Source organism: Oncorhynchus tshawytscha, linkage group LG19, assembly GCF_018296145.1.
Source record: "Oncorhynchus tshawytscha isolate Ot180627B linkage group LG19, Otsh_v2.0, whole genome shotgun sequence".
Taxonomy (NCBI): Eukaryota; Metazoa; Chordata; class Actinopteri; order Salmoniformes; family Salmonidae; genus Oncorhynchus; species Oncorhynchus tshawytscha.
In genome coordinates this window covers 25,616,362-25,635,208 of record NC_056447.1, presented here as the reverse complement: position 1 = coordinate 25,635,208, position 18,847 = coordinate 25,616,362, and the positions used below count along the sequence as shown (strand labels likewise).

The 18,847-nt window shown below is 42.4% G+C and overlaps 1 protein-coding gene and 1 non-coding gene across 7 annotated transcripts in view; both read left to right on the top strand.

The window, feature by feature from the left end:
• The window catches only part of LOC112218538 (rho family-interacting cell polarization regulator 1), a 74,432-nt gene that overhangs the window by 32,577 nt on the left and 23,008 nt on the right, over nt 1-18,847 (top strand). For 3 of the 6 annotated variants that reach the window (XM_042301513.1, XM_042301514.1, XM_042301512.1), the window contains exons 2-12: nt 3,399-3,522; nt 6,958-7,107; nt 7,229-7,307; nt 7,414-7,437; nt 7,625-7,678; nt 10,532-10,681; nt 10,906-10,969; nt 11,101-11,144; nt 14,514-14,639; nt 18,156-18,304; nt 18,441-18,570. In XM_042301513.1, the coding sequence (XP_042157447.1) occupies nt 3,425-3,522; nt 6,958-7,107; nt 7,229-7,307; nt 7,414-7,437; nt 7,625-7,678; nt 10,532-10,681; nt 10,906-10,969; nt 11,101-11,144; nt 14,514-14,639; nt 18,156-18,304; nt 18,441-18,570 (1,068 nt within the window). In that variant the 5' untranslated portion in view covers nt 3,399-3,424. Of the gene's footprint in view, nt 1-222; nt 339-3,398; nt 3,523-6,957; nt 7,108-7,228; nt 7,308-7,413; nt 7,438-7,624; nt 7,679-10,531; nt 10,682-10,905; nt 10,970-11,100; nt 11,145-14,513; nt 14,640-18,155; nt 18,305-18,440; nt 18,571-18,847 lie in introns of those variants that run through there. The other 3 variants (XM_042301510.1, XM_042301511.1, XM_042301515.1) reach the window with 3 other exon arrangements.
• Nucleotides 9,084-9,198, top strand: LOC112219269. Its single transcript, XR_002948724.1, has one exon. It is a non-coding gene; the product is annotated as a U5 spliceosomal RNA (small nuclear RNA).

The window sequence follows — 18,847 nt, the reverse complement described above, 5'->3', positions numbered from 1 at the left end:
AACACCACACTCATCATGGAACCCGATGGAAGCCTGTAGTTATGTGGCGTACGACTCTCCTGGTTTTATGTTTGTTACGCTCAATAGATTTCCCCATCGTGTGATCTCGCTGTTTATTCCCAGGCTGACCTATCCTCTTCTGGGACAGGTAGGAACCAGGCAGGACGGGCTGGGTGTATTGTTGGGATGGTTGACTCGGTGCACTGCGTGTGGGTGGCGGTGCAGCAAGGTATTCATCCAAGGCTGAGTGAAAAAAGGATAATGTGTCGCTTACCTGTGTCCTGTTTACTACGTGATGCCCATGATGAGAAGGATCCTCTTGAAGATGTGCGTGTGCAGTAAGTGCCGTGTACTACCAGCTGCAAAGGCGTATACTTAAATATGTTTTGGCACAGTATATGATTTGTGTGTAAAGAAATACTAGTGGTTCCTCAAATGTACTGTATATGGCACAGAAACTATCATATGCCAAATATAATTACCAGTTTATGGTGAAGAGGTGCAACTATGTATTAGTCTGTCCATCCCTCACGCTCCATGATCCCCTTTTTGCATTTTATTTAGCTTGTTTTGCCTCTTTCGGTCTCTGTCCGTATTGAAGGAAAAGAAAATGGGTTCAGTCAATATTCCAGGCAGAGAGCTTTATCTCAGTCTCTGGCCTGTTCTAGAGTTTTGTTTTCCTCAACCATCCTCCTTTTTAGTTTCCGACTTCAGACTTCCTGTAGAATGTCACCATTTCCTCTGCTTTGGGTTTGGCAGCTGGGTGTCTCTGGGTTTGTTTGTGAGTCTGAGCTGTTTGCAGTAGTACAGTTGACTGATTGATTGTAAAAGGCCTCTAATTGACTTATCAGGGAAATCATCTTACCAGGGATCAGTATGTGATTAAATATACATTTTTCACCAGGCAGACTTTAGCTTTTAACTTTACCTACATCTTCCATGTGAAAATCACTGAATTGAGTGAAATATTAATTTTACATATGATATTTACTGTAGTTCTGTTTCGAGTTGTAGGACCTCTCCCTCGTCTCTCTCTATAGGTTTCACACTCACAGCCCCTTCTCCTTGGCTGGGTTTTGCTGAGTGAGATGGAGGTAGATGAAATGCTACTGTAGGGAATGAGTGTTGGGCTATGGGGACTTAATTGGATGTAGCTCAGTTCTGTGTTTTATGACGTGAGGCATTTGTAGCTGTGGCTGTTGTTTCCTGTCTACCACAAGTTCAAAATAAACCTTGACTTCCTTCCTAAGGGCCTGAATGCATCTCTGTATCTAAGGAACTCATATTACTGCTGCTGACCAAACAAGACAACACCGATCAAACTAACAGGGCTTGACAAAACCACAATGCTCAGTAGAACTGTGGTTACCATTGACAATAATAATTACACTTCCTCCTGGGGAGAACAGTTAAAATGTATATTTGATTTGTGTGTACTAGGACTGAGTCTGTGTATTGAAGCTAAAATCTTTGTGCTTTGAGGTTGCCTCACCTGAGGCTTCCTAACGTCATAGGGCCTGTCTCTCTCTGTGTGGGGCTGTTGTCCTGGCGGGAGTCCCCAGCGATTTGGTGTGTGTTTAATCTCGTCTCAATCACTCCCTCTTCTTCTCCTATCTAAAATATCCTTGTTTGGGGCCTGTGTGATGATGTTACTAATGCTGTGACAAAATCCCCAGTGTCAGGGCCTGGTACGCCAATGCTCATTTACTCACAATGAACTCCGAGACGCACAGTTTATCTAGACGGGGAAATCTCTCTATTCCTCTTTCTCTCTCTCATCCCTGCACTACTATCTTCCTTGATACAAGTGCAACATGGTTGTAACGTTGTGCTGTGGCCAGGCACCTCTAGAGGAAGAGCGTGGGTGGTAGAGCACAGAGATAGTGGGCAGGCACCTCTAGAGGAAGAGCGTGGGTGGTAGAGCACAGAGATAGTGGGCAGGCAGCTCTAGAGGAAGAGCGTGGGTGGTAGAGCACAGAGATAGTGGGCAGGCAGCTCTAGAGGAAGAGCTTGGGTGGTTGAGCACAGAGATAGTGGGCAGGCACCTCTAGAGGAAGAGCGTGGGTGGTAGAGCACAGAGATAGTGGGCAGGCAGCTCTAGAGGAAGAGCGTGGGTGGTAGAGCACAGAGATAGTGGGCAGGCAGCAGTAATGTGTTTGCAGTCTGCACTGTGTCTCTGTTATCCCTTGATCTTCACTGGTCTTTTGTTTCCAGTGTGGAAATGGTGACACACAGTACCCTCGCTGCTTGACCTTGTACCACAGGAAGAGCGAGGGAATATGGAGGCATACAGAGGATGCAGGAGTAGATGGGGGGCCGGAGACAGGCCTAAAATACAGATAGTCCAACTGCCTTTTGACATGTAACATTTTGAGTTGCTGAATGCTTTATGGCAGATGCATTATAACAAATTATGGCTTGTTGAAAGTTGGATAACCAAATGAATGTTGACATGTCAGAACATTTGAACCTGTAGATTTGCCACACCCTAAAACTAACTGATCTGTCAGATAATTAGACAACTTGCTGGTGCTTTTAAACCAAAAACAACAAACTATCTGCATATCACTGTTCATGCAAAAGAGATACAGATAAACATCTCTCCAAGGAACGAGATTAAATGTTTTCTTACATAATCTCTCCAAGAGCTCTCAGGGCTGCATTTACAGTATAATAAGATGCTTTTATGTGAAGAACTGGTATTTGTCCCAGGAGTGTTGTCACGACTCCTACCAAAGGTGGCTCCCCTTCCTGTTCGGGTGGCGGTCGTCGTCACCGACCTACTAGCTGTCACTGATCCCTTTTCCCCTCTTTCTGTTTATTAGTTGCACCTGTGTTTAGTTTAGGCTAATTGGTTGGGCTTTATTTACCAGCCGGCCCGCCTGCTGGTTGTGCGGGATTATTTCAGTGTACGCGTGCGTGTACACGGCTGTAGGTCACGGTTGTCTGTGTGTTCGTATTTTGCTGGACTGTTTAAGTTCCCCGTGTTTGGGGCATTTGTTTGGGTTGGCGTTGTTTCACCGTTGTGGTGCATTAAAAGCGCTACCCTGAACTCTCTGCTTCCTGCGCCTGACTTCTTCCTCCACTACACCCCGGGCGTTACAAGTGTGGAGCCCCTGCAGCTTATTAGGGAACACAGTTTGAAAAATGTCCATCTTGATTCATAAGGATAAAGTGCATAGACCTATCAAGATTTCAAGAAATGTGTATTTGAGAATAAACTCATGGCATAATTGAGTTCCTGTGAAAGAACAATGGAAGCCGGATTCAATTGCAAAAAAAATTCTGCTCTGCTCATTTTGATGTTTTCCTGCAGTGCCTGAGGACAAATTCCAAACTGGCCCCATTTTGTCTGTCACTGTGTAACTTCTAAAGCCTTCCCTCTCTTGTCTCTGCAGGGAGTCCCTCCAGAGCTGTGTCCTCCATGTCCCTTTCCATGCGCCCGTCGCGCCGAGTCCTTTCCAGATCCATCACTAGGAGCCAGTCCTTTGCTGGAGTCAACTCCTACGATAAGCCCTACAGGTGAGGACACTCCCTCTGAGGTCTAATGTACATTACTGTTAAAAAGCATTCGGAAAGTATTCAGACCCCTTGAATTTTTCCACATTTTGTTAAGTTACAGCCTTATTAACAGTAATGTAACAGTAATTCTTTTTCCTCATCAATCTACACACACTACCCCATAATGACGAAGCAAAAAAACATAAATATTATATTTACATACGTTTTCAGACCCTTTACTTTGAAGTACCTTTGGCAGCGATTACAGCCTTGAGTCTTCTTGGGTATGACACTACAAGCTGGGCACACCTGTATTTGGGGAGTTTCTCCCATTCTTCTCTACAGAGCCTCTCAAGCTCTGTCAGTTTGGATGGGGAGTGTCGCTGCACAGCTATTTTCAGGTCTCTCCAACGATGTTGTCCGGGCTCTGGCTGGGCCACTCAAGAACATTTAGACCCCCCTGTCCCGAAGCCACTCCTGCGTTTTCTTGGCTGTGTGCTTAGGGTCGGTGGATGGTGAACCTTCGCCCCAGTCTGAGGTCCAGAGTGCTCTGGAGCAGGTTTTCATCAAGGATGTCTCTATACATTCTCCGTTCATCTTTCCCTCGATCATGACTAGTCTCCCAGTCCCTGCCGCTGAAAAACATCCCCACAACATGATGCTGCCACCACCATGCTTCATCGTAGGGATGGTGCCAGATTTCCTGCAGACGTGCCACTTGGCATTCAGGCCAAATAGTTCAATCTTGGTTTCATCAGTCCAGAGAATCTTGTTTCTCATGGTCTGAGAGTCCTTAAGGTGCCTTTTGGCAAACTCCAAGCGGGCTGTCGTGTGCCTTTTACTGAGGGGCTTCTGTCTGGCACTCTACCATAAAGCCCTGATTGGGGGTGTGCTTCAGAGATGGTTGTCCTTCTGGATGGTTTGCCCAGCTCCACAGAGGAACTCTGGAGCTCTGTCAGAGTGAGCATCGGGTTATTGGTCACCTCCCTGACCAAGGCCCTTCTCCCCCTATTGCTCAGTTTGGCCGGGCGGCCAGCTTTAGGAAGAGTCTTGGTGGTTCCAAACTTCTTCCATTTAAGAATGATGGAGGCCACCGTGTTCATGTGGGCCTTAAATGCTGCAGGCATTTTTTGTACCCTTCCTCAGATCTGTGTCTTGGTTTTTGTTCTGACATGCACTGTCAACTGTGGGACCTTTTTTTTTATATAGACTGGTGTGTCTTTCCAAATCATGTCCAATCAATTCAATTTACAACAGGTGGACTCCAAGTTGTAGAAACATCTCAAGGATGATCAATGGAAACATGATGCACCTGAGCTCAATTTCGAGTCTCATAGCAAAGGTTCTGAATATTTATGTAAATAAGGGATTTCTGTTTTTTATTTGTAATAAATTTGCACACACAAAAAAATCATCTTTTCCCCCTGTCATTATGGGGTATCGTGTGTAGATTGAGGAAAAAAAATGTATTAAATCCATTTTAGAATAAGTCTAACGTAACAAAATGTCAAATAGAAGGGGTCTGAATACTTTCTGAATTGTGTGTGTGTGTGTATACAGTGGGGCAAAAAAGTATTTAGTCAGCCACCAATTGTGCAAGTTCTCCCACTTAAAAAGATGAGAGGCCTGTAATTTTCATCATAGGTACACTTCAACTATGACAGACAAAATGAGAAAAAAAATCCAGAAAATCACATTGTAGGATTTTTAATGAATTTATTTGCAAATTATGGTGGAAAATAAGTATTTGGTCACCTACAAACAAGCAAGATTTCTGGTTCTCACAGACCTGTAACTTCTTTAAGAGGCTCCTTTGTCCTCCACTCGTTACCTGTATGAATGGCACCTGTTTGAACTTGTTATCAGTATAAAAGACACCTGTCCACAACCTCAAACAGTCACACTCCAAACTCCACTATGGGCAAGACCAAAGAGCTGTCAAAGGACACCAGAAACAGAATTGTAGACCTATACCAGGCTGGGAAGAGTGAATCTGCAATAGGTAAGCAGCTTGGTTTGAAGAAATCAACTGTGGGAGCAATTATTAGGAAATGGAAGACATACAAGACCACTGATAATCTCCCTCGATCTGGGGCTCCACGCAATATCTCACCCCGTGGGGTCAAAATGATCACAAGCAAAAATCACGAGATCTGCATGGAGGAATGGGCCAAAATGCCAGCAACAGTGTGTGAAAACCTTGTGAAGACTTACAGAAAACGTTTGACCTCTGTCATTGCCAACAAAGGGTATATAACAAAGTATTGAGAAACTTTCGTTATTGACCAAATACTTATTTTCCACCATAATTTGCAAATAAATTCATTAAAAATCCTACAATGTGATTTTCTGGATATCTTTTTTTTTTCATTTTGTCTGTCATAGTTGAAGTGTACCTATGATGGAAATTATAGGCCTCATCTTTTTAAGTGGGAGAACTTGCACAATTGGTGGCTGACTAAATACTTTTTTGCCCCTGTGTGTGTGTATATATTACATACGGAGTATACAAAACATTGAGAGCATTTGCTCATCCCATGACAAATCACATTTTATTCGTCACATGCACATATTTAGCAGATGTTATTGTGGGTGTAGCAAAATCATAGCTCCAACAGTGCAGTAGTATCGAACAAGCAAAGCTTTGGTCTATCCAAAGGGATTTTATTTATTCCCTGTCAGGTAGAATGGAGGAAAATCAAGGGCACTAGTTATTTATTAATGAAGGTCCATCTACTAGAAACCAGGTCAGAATATGAAAGGGGGAACAGAGGAGAATGGAGTGGGTATGCTTGAGTAACATGCACATAAGTTTGTGTTAGAGACCGAGAGCCTCAGGAGATGGTGGAAGAGGAAATTTAGCCGTCTCTAGAAGTTAGAATTTAGCTGAAAAAATAGAGATATTAATTACGCTGTCTACAGTTGTAAGGAATGCATTAACATGAAGCAGTAGTTATGATTCACTTCAATGTCTGGATGAGGGAGTGAAAGATGTGTTGAGTCTTATAAGATAATATCTTGTGTGAGTTTTTTCAAAGTTGAAGAGATTATGAGCAGGCTAGACAGACTAATGCATTTCTCTTCCGTAGCCCATTGACTGGCCATCATCTGTGAAAGAGGAGTCTTGACTCACATTGATTACCTGTTGGATTTTATAAAGTGTAACTTATTATTTTAACTCAGAATGTTATCATTACCCCTGACTGTGCAAATCTTTGCTTAACACAAGTTGCAATAAAATATGCTTTGGAAGGGTGTGTTGGAGATGGGATACTCCATCAGTGTCCTTGCTAGTGAGGAGACCTCAACATGCCTTTGGCCTGTTCTGTATGAATGAGACTTATCTCCATGTCATGTTTAAATAACATTGATTCCATTAATTCACCAACAGTCAGTGATTGCAGTGCTGCATTTTCAGTCTTGCCATTAGTAAAAAGTATTGTGTTTATGTTTTAGAAATCTATCAGCGTTCAGCACCCTGGGGGTCACCAGGAAGCCCTCCAGAGTCAGCAGGATGTTCACCCTCTCTGCTAAATCACCACCGCCCAAGGTGCCCCAGCCTGAGAGGCTAGACGAAGTCTATGAGGCTCTGAAGAGAGGCCTGCAGTGAGCGCACACACACACACACACACACACAGAGAGACAGAAAGCACTTTTTTACAATACGTTACTGTCATGCATGCCTGCTCAGACATACAGGAAATTGACATGCCATGGTACGTCTCAGGTCTTACCTGCAGGTGCACCAGATGGAGCTGGACAGCCTGAGCCAACAGATGAGGGAGTCCAAGAGGAACTCTCGCCTGGTAGGTACCACCAGGGCTTGAATCTGCCTTAAAATGGTGTATGCTCACTTGATCTGGCAATGGATTTTACTGGACAGTATAATAATGTGATCTTGTTCCTCTTCAGGGGTTTCTCTATGAGCTGGATAAGGTGAGTTTGACCCTGTCTCTTATTTTTCACCCACTCCATTGCACAGTAGCACACAGTAATCATATGAGCTTTCACCAAAACAACCAGACAGCTATCCATTGGTCCCAAATTACATTCTATCCATTTATTTTACTTTGAGAATGAAGGTTAGCATAATTTTGAGTCCTTCTTGTGTTTCTTCCAACAGCAAGTAAAAGTGAATGAGAGGTTCATGCGACGGCTTGAGTTCCATCTAAGCAAGGTGAGTCGTGTGTGTGAGAGAAAGACAATGGGGCAACAATCGTGTGACTGGTAAATAAACTGTGTGCTTGTAGAAGTTATTTTTCTTGGGTGTGTCAGATAGGAATAGATGTGAAAAGGTGTGTTAAAGTTATGTAAGCTACATACTGTATATGAAATGAAACGAGTAATGTTAGGTTTTCATTTGATTACAACTGACCACTCAGAGTATGTCTGTAGCCACCCACACACTACAGCAGGCCTAGCAGACAGACAGGGCCTCTAACAGTGATTATGTGGGTGAGTACCTGACAGGTCGCAGTCCAGGGGTAAGGTCCAGCAGCTTTTGGCTTAGTCACTGTACTTATGAGTGAGTGCTGCTTTCTAGTTTTCAAAACCAGCCCTGTGTTTGCGTTGGTGCAACTGAGCTTCATCACACATGCACACACAGTATGGCTGGGCGTGGTTAACTGGCAGGGGGTGGCCTCAGGCTAATCTCACATTCCTGGATTGTTTTGTGAGCGTTATAACCCTCCTGAGAGAGCAGGACACTGGCAAGGCTGCTAACCCGACACAGCTGCCGCAGCACAGGAACACCTCCGTCTTCTTCCTCCTCCTTATTTTCCTCCTCCTACCTGTTTGATGTTTGACGTTTTGACTAGTTTGTGTTTTACAAGTGGGGTTTGCCTTTGGGAGCCTCTGACCTCCTAGCAGTCAAATGTCACAGCCCATCACCTGGATAAGGAGAGCAGAGGTTTTTTAAATGTATTTATTTGAACGTAAACTTAACCAGTTGTTGACCTGCCCTTCCTCTTCCTGGCGACTGCGTTAGGCTGATTGCCCCTCCAGAAGGAAACGCCATTGATTAGTTTTTATTCTGAAGGTTCCTTGAGCTGTCTGTCGCCGTTATAATCATTGGCCAGTACAGAGAATTAAGTAAAACCACAAGTCCAATTCCCTTTCTCCATCCATGGCTAATTTAGGAAAGGGGCAATTTTAGCTAGTTAGACACCGGAGGACAACAACACAACGAGATGCAACAATTCAAGTTGATTCTGTCATTGACGTATGCTGTCAATGCGATTTGATAGGAGTGACTCAACTGGCTTCCCTTGACACTACTTTGGTGCGCCAGGATTTGGTTTCTTCCCCCACTGCACCCAGTCAGCTATGCAGGGGAGCACTTCTGCTTTCATCATCACATCAATGGAGAAGAATTTCGGGAATGGGAAAACCAACCCTGCTGGGTGTCTGCAGTCATATCTTGTTAAATATGGGAATTTTCCGATAGTCGTTTCACCTACAGTGCATTCATAAAGTATTCAGACCCTTTGACTTTTTCCACATTTTGTAACGTTACAGCCTTATTCTAAAATGTGTTTAAAAAAAAAAAAAATCCTAATCAATCTACACACAATACCCCATAATGACTCTGGTTTCTCTTCATTACGCACAAGCCTTTTGCCTTTTACTAAAGACTTCCAGGGAGAGGAACACTGATTACTTCAAAGAAAAATATGTTGGTGAAAAAGCAGGTCCACACCACATTGGGTGAGGCGGGTTGCAGGAGAGTATTTTGAAGTAAGGGTTTAGAAAAATATATGCAAAGAAAAATATATATACATGGGACACGACAAGACGAAGGACAAATACGTCTGACTGCTACTCCATCATGTTAATGAGAGGATAGTCTTCAAACCAACATGTTGAGACCGTGTTCAGAGAGGGTCATCAGGAAGGCAGGTATAGAGTACTGTTGTGTTGTTAAGTGGACCACGTCAGGTGCACTACCGGCCTCTGTGATCATCACCAAATGGAGGGAATGTGACCGAAGAATATAAAAGATGGCGATGCACCCTCTCACTCACTCATAAAACATTTCCCAAGGAGTCTACTCTACTCTAGTGAATGGAGCTCTCATGGTATTTGTTTACTAATTCATTCAGGCTGGCGGGTTGGCAGCAGCTCAGTGGATCCACACAGTCAGTGGGCCCGACATGCTGGGTCACTCACTTTGGTGAATCAGGGTGTCTGAAAGTGGGGAGACAGTGGGCATCTTTTAGTGAATGAGGCACCGAGCTGAAAGCGATGTGCACTGATTCAGAAAACCAGGACAAAGTCAAAACACACAATACCACACTTCTCCTGTGACCTGAAAATAATGTGTGATGTTTTTGACAAGGTGAATGCAAGTTTAATCTATGAGAGTCTGCTACAATGTTATTTGATGGGACATGCAGACAGTGTTTGTTTTTGTGTGTCGGTGGTTGTACTGTATCTTTCTGAGATTGTCAGCATTTGTCACCGGGAGTGAGTATGAATGTGTGTATTGTTGTATTGTCTAAGTGCTTTAACTGTTTCCTGTCTCCCGTAGCAGCTTACAGTTCAACAGCTGCCGCCCCAAATCTGCTGGCGGATCAATAAAATGTTGATATATATACAGTACATATGAGATGTGTGAGGAAGTCGTAGAGCAATAAGGTGGCCAACAGGACGCATAGTTTCTAACTTATGTTTATATTTGTGTTTGTGAGGCCAGTGGAATGTCCCTATCTGGACTTCCACTGCATTGCAGTTGCGTCTTCATTTTACAGACACACTTTTTTTCAGAGGTTGTGAAATTGTCAAGAACCAAGGGAAGGATTATGGTGCAATTACATTCATAAGGGTTCCATGATGATGGAAATGGACCGTAGAACTAAATGGATTACTATTATTGAAAATGATTTATGAAGAGAGCTTTAGGGTGTATTTAATGGTTGGTGAATAAAATAAACAACGAAACTATAATATACAGTGGATATACAGTAATTGTATAACCACTGTAAGGGACAAATTAAATGAACCATGCATAACTGTGTTTTGTCCTCCTCAGGTTGACGAGCTGTATGAGGCCTACTGTATGCAGCGCCGGCTGAGGGATGGTGCCAATAAAATGGTGAAGGCCTACACAGACTCCCAGGGCAGCCGCGAGGCCAGAGAGAGCCTGTCTGAGGCCAACAAGGGCTACAAAGAGTACACAGAGGTGAGGGGTGTGAGAGGGGACTGTGGTGGAAGGAAGGAAGGGATGGAAGGAAGGGATGGGGAACAGGGTAAGATGGGCAGGGAGCTGTGGATAGTCAGTGTCCTAAAATGGATGTCAAAGACTGCTGGGTAACCTGACTAAGAATAGGTGTTCTGTTCTGATATTTGTACTATGTTTGTAGTTTTGACTGCCTGATGTCTTTGCTTAACGTTCACTCTTTGCAGAACATGTGCATGTTGGAGAGCGAGCTGGAAAACCAGCTGGGAGAGTTCCATGTGAAAATGAAGGGTAAGTTAATTTTAGCCAACTCCTTCCTCTTCCCTGTCTGTCTGACTCCAGACTGTGTTGGTCTATTTCAATCACACTGTTGCGTTGTTCGTGTTTGTATGAGGCCTTGAACCTTTTTGTTTGTTTTGCAGGTCTAGCAGGGTTCGCACGGCTGTGTGCTGGAGACACATATGAGGTGAGTTTCTCTCTCTCCACTCTAGCATGGCTGCCCCAGTATCATCATTCCTCTAAGGCTAAGCCTTAGACAATAAATTGCTGTTGGAGGGAATGGATATGCGACCAGTGGCGACTGCTGATTGGCTGAATACCAGGGGAGTGAGGAGCTTGGTGTTAGCTTTATATATTGTCTAAGAGACATCTGTGCATTTGAACAACCTTGTAAATGCACGTATTTCACATTTGCATGTCAAAGACCGAACAACCTCCGCTGCATAAAAGCTGCCACTGTTTGGAACAGATTATATTATTTAGAACTAGTACACCAGGGAGAACGCAACAAGCTTTTTTAAATGGAACCTTTATTTAACTAGGCAAGTCAGTTAAGAACAAATTCTTATTTACAATGACTGCCGACCCTGGCCAAACCCTTACCCGGACAATGCTGGGCAAATTGTGCGCCGCCCTATGGGACTCCTAGTCATGGTCGGTTGTGATACAGCCTGGAATTGAACAAGGGTCTGTAGTGACGCCTCTAGCACTGAGATGCAGTGCCTTAGACCACTGTGCCACTCAGGAGCCCAGTTAACCCACTGTTCCTAGGCCGTCATTGATAATAAGAATTTGTTCTTAACTGACTTGCCTAGTTAAATAAAGGTAAATAATAATAATAATTTAAAAAAGCATGCCGACACATTAAGTGTAAACACATTATCTAACTGGGGTAGCTAGCTAACATAATGTCACAAAGTATGATGCGCTAGCCAGTTGACTTTCATTCTGAAATAACCTCATATTTCCGAGTTACACAGATATTAGTTAAGAAACATTTGAAATTGGCATGGGAGCTACAGTGGCAAGAACAAGTATGTGAACCCTTTGGAATTTCCTGGATTTCTGCATAAATTGGTATCAGATTTGATCTGGTCTTCATCTGTCACAACAATAGACAAACATAGTGTGCCTAAACTAATAACACACAAATTATTGTATTTTTCTTGTCTATATTGAATACAGAGTTTAAACATTCACAGTGTAGGTTGAAAAAGTAGGTGAACCCCTAGGCTAATGACTTCTCCAAAAGATAATTGGAGTCAGGAGTCAGCTAACCTGGAGTCAAATCAATGAGACGAGATTGGAGATGTTGGTTAGAGCTGCCTTGCCCTATAAAAAAACACTCACATAATTTGAGTTTGCTATTCACAAGAAGCATTGCCTGATGTGAACCATGCCTCAAACAAAATAGTTCTTCACTGTAGGTCTTCTGAGATTTGTTACAAAAGTACAAGGGTTACAAAAGTATCTCTAAAAACCTTGATATTCACCAGTCCACGGTAAGACAATTTGTCTATAAATGGAGAAAGTTCAGCACTGTTGCTACACTCCCTAATGAGTGCTTGTCCTGCAAAGATGACTGCAAGAGCACAGCACAGAATGCTCAATGAAGTTAAGAAGAATCCTAGAGTGTCAGCTAAGGACTTACAGAAATATCTGGAACATGCTAATATCTCTGTTGATTAGTCTACGAAATGAGAAGCACGAGAACAAGAATGATGTTCATGGGAGGACACCACGGAAGAAGCCACTGCTGTCCAAAAAAACATTGCTGCACGTCTGCAGTTTGCAAAAGCTCACCTGGATGTTCCATAGCGCTACGGGCAAAATTTTCTATGGACAGATGAAACTACAATTGGGTTGTTTGGAAGGAACACACAACACTATGTGTGGGGGGAAAAAAACATCCCAACTGTAAAATATGGTGGAGGGAGTATCCTGGTTTGCGGCTGCTTTGCTGCCTCAGGGCCTGGACAGCTTGCTATCATTGATGGAAAATCAATTCCCAAGTTTATCAAGACATTTTGCAGGAGAATGTTAGGCTACCTTCTGGAGTGGCCCAGTCAGAGTCCTGACCTCAACCTGATTGAGATGCTGTGGCATGACCTCGAGAGCAGTTCACACCAGACATCCCAAGAATATTGCTGAACTGAAACAGTTTTGTAAAGAGGAATGTTCCAAGATTCCTCCTGACCGTTGTGCAGGTCTGATCCACAACTACAGGAAAGGTTTGGTTGAGGTTATTGCAGCCAAAGGAGGGTCAATCAGTTATTAAATCCAAGTGTTCACATACTTTTCCCACCCTGCACTTTGAATGTTTACACGGTGTTTAATAAGGACATGAAAACGTATAATTGTTTGTGTGTTATTAGTTTAAGCAGACTGTGTTTGTCTTGTTGTGACCTAGATGAAGATCAGATCAAATTTTATGACCAATTTATGCAGAAATCCAGGTATTTCCAAAGGGTTCACATTAATTTTTATTGCCATTGAAACTAGGTAACAAAGGTAGAGATGAAATGGTCAATTTTGACCTAAAAATCTATCAAACTATTTCTCAATTTCTGTATCTGGCTAATTAATTTGAACATGCTTTGTGATACACCCGGTTTTATGATGTTTTAGTCCACACAAAATGGGGGGGGTTTAAAATTTGCCAGGCTTTTTTGACCTAGCAGATCCGTGATGACAAGGTTTTAGCTAGTGTAGCCCTCTGTCCTTCTCTTCTTGTTGGATGTAGTTGACCGGTTAATCAGGTCCCAGGCTCCCATGACTGATGGGATTGATTGATTTATTTAAGTTCATTTAAATTTGCTTTAGCGCCACCTGATAGAGCAGATTTAGTCTCATGTGCGGAAGTAAGCCGTCTGGCACGAGAGACTCATTGGTAGGTAGACTAGAGCAGACCCAGGGGTTCTGACTCAACGGATGCAAATTTGAGCGCCCCAGGACGGTTCATTTACTTTGACCTCTTATAATTCATGTGGGGCAGTAAGTAACTGAACAGCTTGTATTGAACAATATATTTTTGAAACAGGAAAATGTAGACATTTCCACACTTTTGAGCATTTAAAACATAATCCATGAATTATATAATATATTTTTTTAAATAAAAATACTAACTTTGTTGTTGACCAATCACAAGCGGGGTACCACCCCTAACACCCTAATGGGCGGGCTGCCGCTGTATGCTACAGTAGCATGGCCTCTTAGCTGGGCTGTCTGGGGGGGATTAGCAGGAGGAACAGGGTAATTGGAAAAGGAATAGCTTTAATGTGTCAGCACTGCCTCTGTCTAACATGCATAGATTTAGTGATGATGGACAGCATAATCGATGGAATGAGTCAGTGGAGCGCTGCGTTTCCTCCCTGGGGTGAAGGCAACTATAAACAGAACCTCCAGAGTTTGGCTCAACTTCAGCAAAAACACAAATGACTCAGCAATGACTTGAGAAAAGGGAAATGTGTGATGAGCAAAATGTGAGTGTCTGGCTCATTTTTGTATATTTCTGCTATGCCTCCTAGAACCTAAACCTGACCTCTGACCTTTTTAGATCTTAATGAAGTATGGGCGGCAGCGCTGGAAGCTGAGGGGAAGGATTGAGATCAACTGCAAGCAGGTGTGGGACAGCGAGGACATGGTCTTCCTGCCTCTCATCACAGAGTTCCTATCAATAAAGGTACAAAGCAGAACATTCTTGCCTAAAACATGCACATGAAGACACACACACCCACAGACTGTCAATCACGTTCAAAGAGTCACATCTGCGTGTGAAGCAAAGACACTGAGGTAATGGACATAACAGCTTAGTGAAAGGAGAGCAACTGGATATTGACTTGTTTTTCTCCCTGAATGATTCCATTACTTTGCCCAATGTCACAGGATAGGAAAGTTAAACTGAGGGGGTCAGGAGACATGGATCTGTCTGAATTTCCATACAGGATTTACCCCAGTGTTTTACCCAAAACAGTGGGGTAATTATTTCTGTTTCCATCTATGCGGGCTGGCACCCATGTCTCACTGGGCTATGGCTCCAAAGGACCTGCTCTCACTTGGGGCCAAAGCCAGGCCACTGGTACTTTTCAGCTGGCATTTACAGTTGTCCGAAGTTAACATACACTTAGGTTGGAGTCATTAAAACTAGTCTTTCAACCACTCTACAAATGTCTTGTTAACAAACTATAGTTTTGGCAAGTCGGTTAGGACATCTACTTTGTGCATAACACAAGTCATTTTTCCGCTAAGTTGACTGTGCCTTTAAACAGATTGGAAAATTCCAGAATATGTCATGGCTTTTGAAGCTTCTGATAGGCTAATTGACGTCAATTGGAGGTGTACCTGTGGATGTATTTCAAGGCCTACCTTCAAACTCCGTGCCTCTTTGCATGACATCATGGGAAAATAAAAAGAAATCGGCCAAGACCTCCACAAGTTTGGTTCATCCTTGGGAGCAATTTCCAAATGCCTGAAGGTACCACGTTCATCTGTACGAACAATAGTACGCAAGTATGAACACCATGGGACCACGCAGCCGTCATACCGCTCAGGAAGGAGACGCGTTCTGTCTCCTAGAGATGAACGTACTTTGGTGCGAAAAGTGCAAATCAATCCCAGAACAACAGCAAAGGATTGGTTTAAATATTAAGTTCTGCTTTTCTGATGTATCAAATACTTATGTCATGCAATAAAATGCTAATTAATTACTTAAAAATCATACAATGTGATTTTCTGGATTTTTGTTTTAGATTCCGTCTCTCACAGTTGAAGTGTACCCATGATAAAAATTACAGACCTCTACATGCTTTGTAAGTGGGAAAACCTGCAAAATCGGCAGTGTATCAAATACTTGTTCTCCCCACTTGTTCTCCCCACTGTATGCAAATAATGAATTAATAGTTTTCTTGTTTTTTTTTTCAAATTCCTTTTGGTTCATTTTAGGGATGTCCATGATAGCGATGACAAGTTTCAAGTTGATAGGCCACTGTGGAGTGGATTTACAGTGATTTAAATTAAGATTGAAAATCTGATTTTAGATTCGTCAATAACTCAGCCATCTTTAAACCAATCCCTTTTCTCAAGCTAAGTTGAGACATGTACCATGGGCCTACATTCCAAATGTGGTCTCATTTGGTCCTATGGTTCATTAGAATATATATATTTTTTAAATGCATATTAGCATATGTGCTGATATGCATCTACTGGTATAGTGTGGCCATCTTTGAATGCAGCAGTGCTATTTTCTGAAACTCTTTTGGGGATTTTTTAAAATATTTTTTTTACTCTGCTGCTACTCACTGTTTATTGTCTATGCATAGTCACTTTACCCCTACTTACATGTGCAAATAACCTTGACTAACCTGTACCCCTGCACATTGACCCGGTACCCCCTGTTTATAGCCTTGTTATTGTTACTTTTTTATTATATTTTTTACTGTAGTTTATTTATTAAATCATTTCTTGAACTGCATTGTTGGTTAAGGGCTTGTAAAAAAGCATTTCACGGTAAGGTCTTCAGCTCTTGTATTCGGCGCATGTGACAGACCAAATTTGGAGTGAATCAGACTTCTGAGAAGAATAATGTATTATTATTTTACGCATTAGCGTTATATAGTCAAAGTGAATTGTTAATATTTTCCTTATTGTTTAAGATGTCAATGCCAAACTTAACATGGTTCATCATGGTTATGTCTTTGATGACCCAAAAAGTTTCAAGTTATTAGGCCATTGTGAAGTGGATTTACGAAGGATTTAAATGGACACGTAAAATCCTCAGCCATCTCTTGGCTTTTCGCAAACTAAGTTAAGAGATGTGCCATGGGCCTCCTAATTAATAACTCATTTGGTGTTATTTGGACTTCATTATTGGGTTCATGCAATGTTTTCCCAAGTTTCCAAGATGGAGGAAAATCTGTCCTGATGGACCTTATGGGTCCTTGAGGCAAATTTGTTCAGCATAATGAAAGAGACCTACATACAAAGTTTCAAATCCCTGGGTGAAATGGAGAAGTGGAAATGAGGGTTTAAGTGAGACTGATTAAAACAGTGCCACCTATATGCCAATCGGCACCAGTCTTTTTGACCAAGTTACCCATGGCCTCTAGTTTCTGTGGTAACTTTTTTTTTCTAATTTGACAATCTATGCTTGAGTTATTTGACCAAGTCAAGGAACATTTTAATAATAAGAATTCAGACAATAACAATAGGTTTCATCCCATACTAATATAATAACCCCGAGAGAGAAATAATTTACAATGGATAATAATGTGAAATATCAATGAATTTGTATAACAGTATAATTTTGATAGCCAATAGCTAGGTTTCCATCCAATTGGTTACAGATTTGCATATGAATATTCTAAAATCTGGATTTTCCCAACAGAGATGTCTTTCTATCAATTTGACTTGTTGCAGATAAAAAGCTGTGCGTGAGGACCTAGTGCACATAGAACAAACTTTTGCGGTCAAATTCCCATCTACTGAATAAAACAATTCAAGTAAATGGGTTTCCATCGCATTTTCAACTCTACTGATCTTTTTTTTTTTTTGTCTATATAGCGAATGTGCCCACTCTGGTCTTTGCATGTGTGCTCTAGCCAACAGCGCACATATACAGTCTGGGTAGGCTACATGATGAGAGAACTATTATGGACAAAAGAGTGAGATTGTTTTTATTTGTCAAACGGCAGCCAAGCATTGATCATCATGTCACCAGAATAAGACCGTTGATATTTATTGGAAAGCAGCATCAAGCTCATCACTGTGCACTTTCACCAAACTCTGAAGTTCATAACTTATTTCTTCTGTAGCCTAATAAACTGCCTGCTTTCCCGAGTCCTATTGGGAAGACCACACAACATTATCCCGTGACTCCCAAGTTTACTTTAATGGTTATATCAATTTTTGCGCATAACAATATTTTCACCAATATTTCTCACATAATTAATTTTACAGACACAAAAAAAATAAAACCTTGTCCAGCGTGTTTTGTTAACATTTGGGAAGTTTACTGACAAATTTGTTGTTCAATCAGGGCTGTCGTGACATTTTCTATCCAACTTGTGCTTTACTCGCATAAAAAAGTTGGAACGGAAACCTGGTTAATGCTTATCAAAATCAGCTATTGGTGTGGTGTTTGGAGAGATTTAGATCATAACTGAATCACTGATTTTTGATTGGTCTTACTCTGGTTCCCTAGGTGACAGAGCTGAAGAGCATGGCCAATCACGTGGTGGTGGGAAACGTGTCATGTGAGACCAAGGACCTGTTTGCTGCTCTACCTCAGACGGTGGCAGTGGACATCAATGACCTGGGGACCATCAAACTGAGCTTGGAGGTCACCTGGAAGTGAGTGGCCCAATGTGGCTTCTGCTTTGAAGTGATAAGGATATTAAGGTTGTATAGAAAGAGGGACTGCGTGTGTGCATACATTTGTGTGTGTGGGTCTAGTAATACGTTTCTGTGCCCTTTTTTTCATGGACAGCCCCTTCGACAAGGATGACCAAGCCTCGACCGCCAGCACGGTCAACAAACCCCCCACGGTGAACAAACGCTTCTCCACCTACAACCAGAGTCCTCCTGATACCCCCTCCCTACGGGAACAGGCCTTCTATGTGAGTACCCTAAACCTCTAACTGTCCTATAACCAGTGTTCTTTTTCATAATATGTCCCATAATCCACAGAATAATGAACTGTACTCTGGGCTCAAGTATTTTGTTGTGTGACCTGGAGTTTTATTTTGTGAGCACCAGTGTGACTAAAAGAAAATCCCCAAAAATGTCTCCACTGCTCCAACCAGACAGGCTGCCTCCCGCGGCTGCTTGCTTCCAGTTCCCGGGCCACACACACACACACACACACACACCAAGCCCTGCCCCCTGTCACTATAG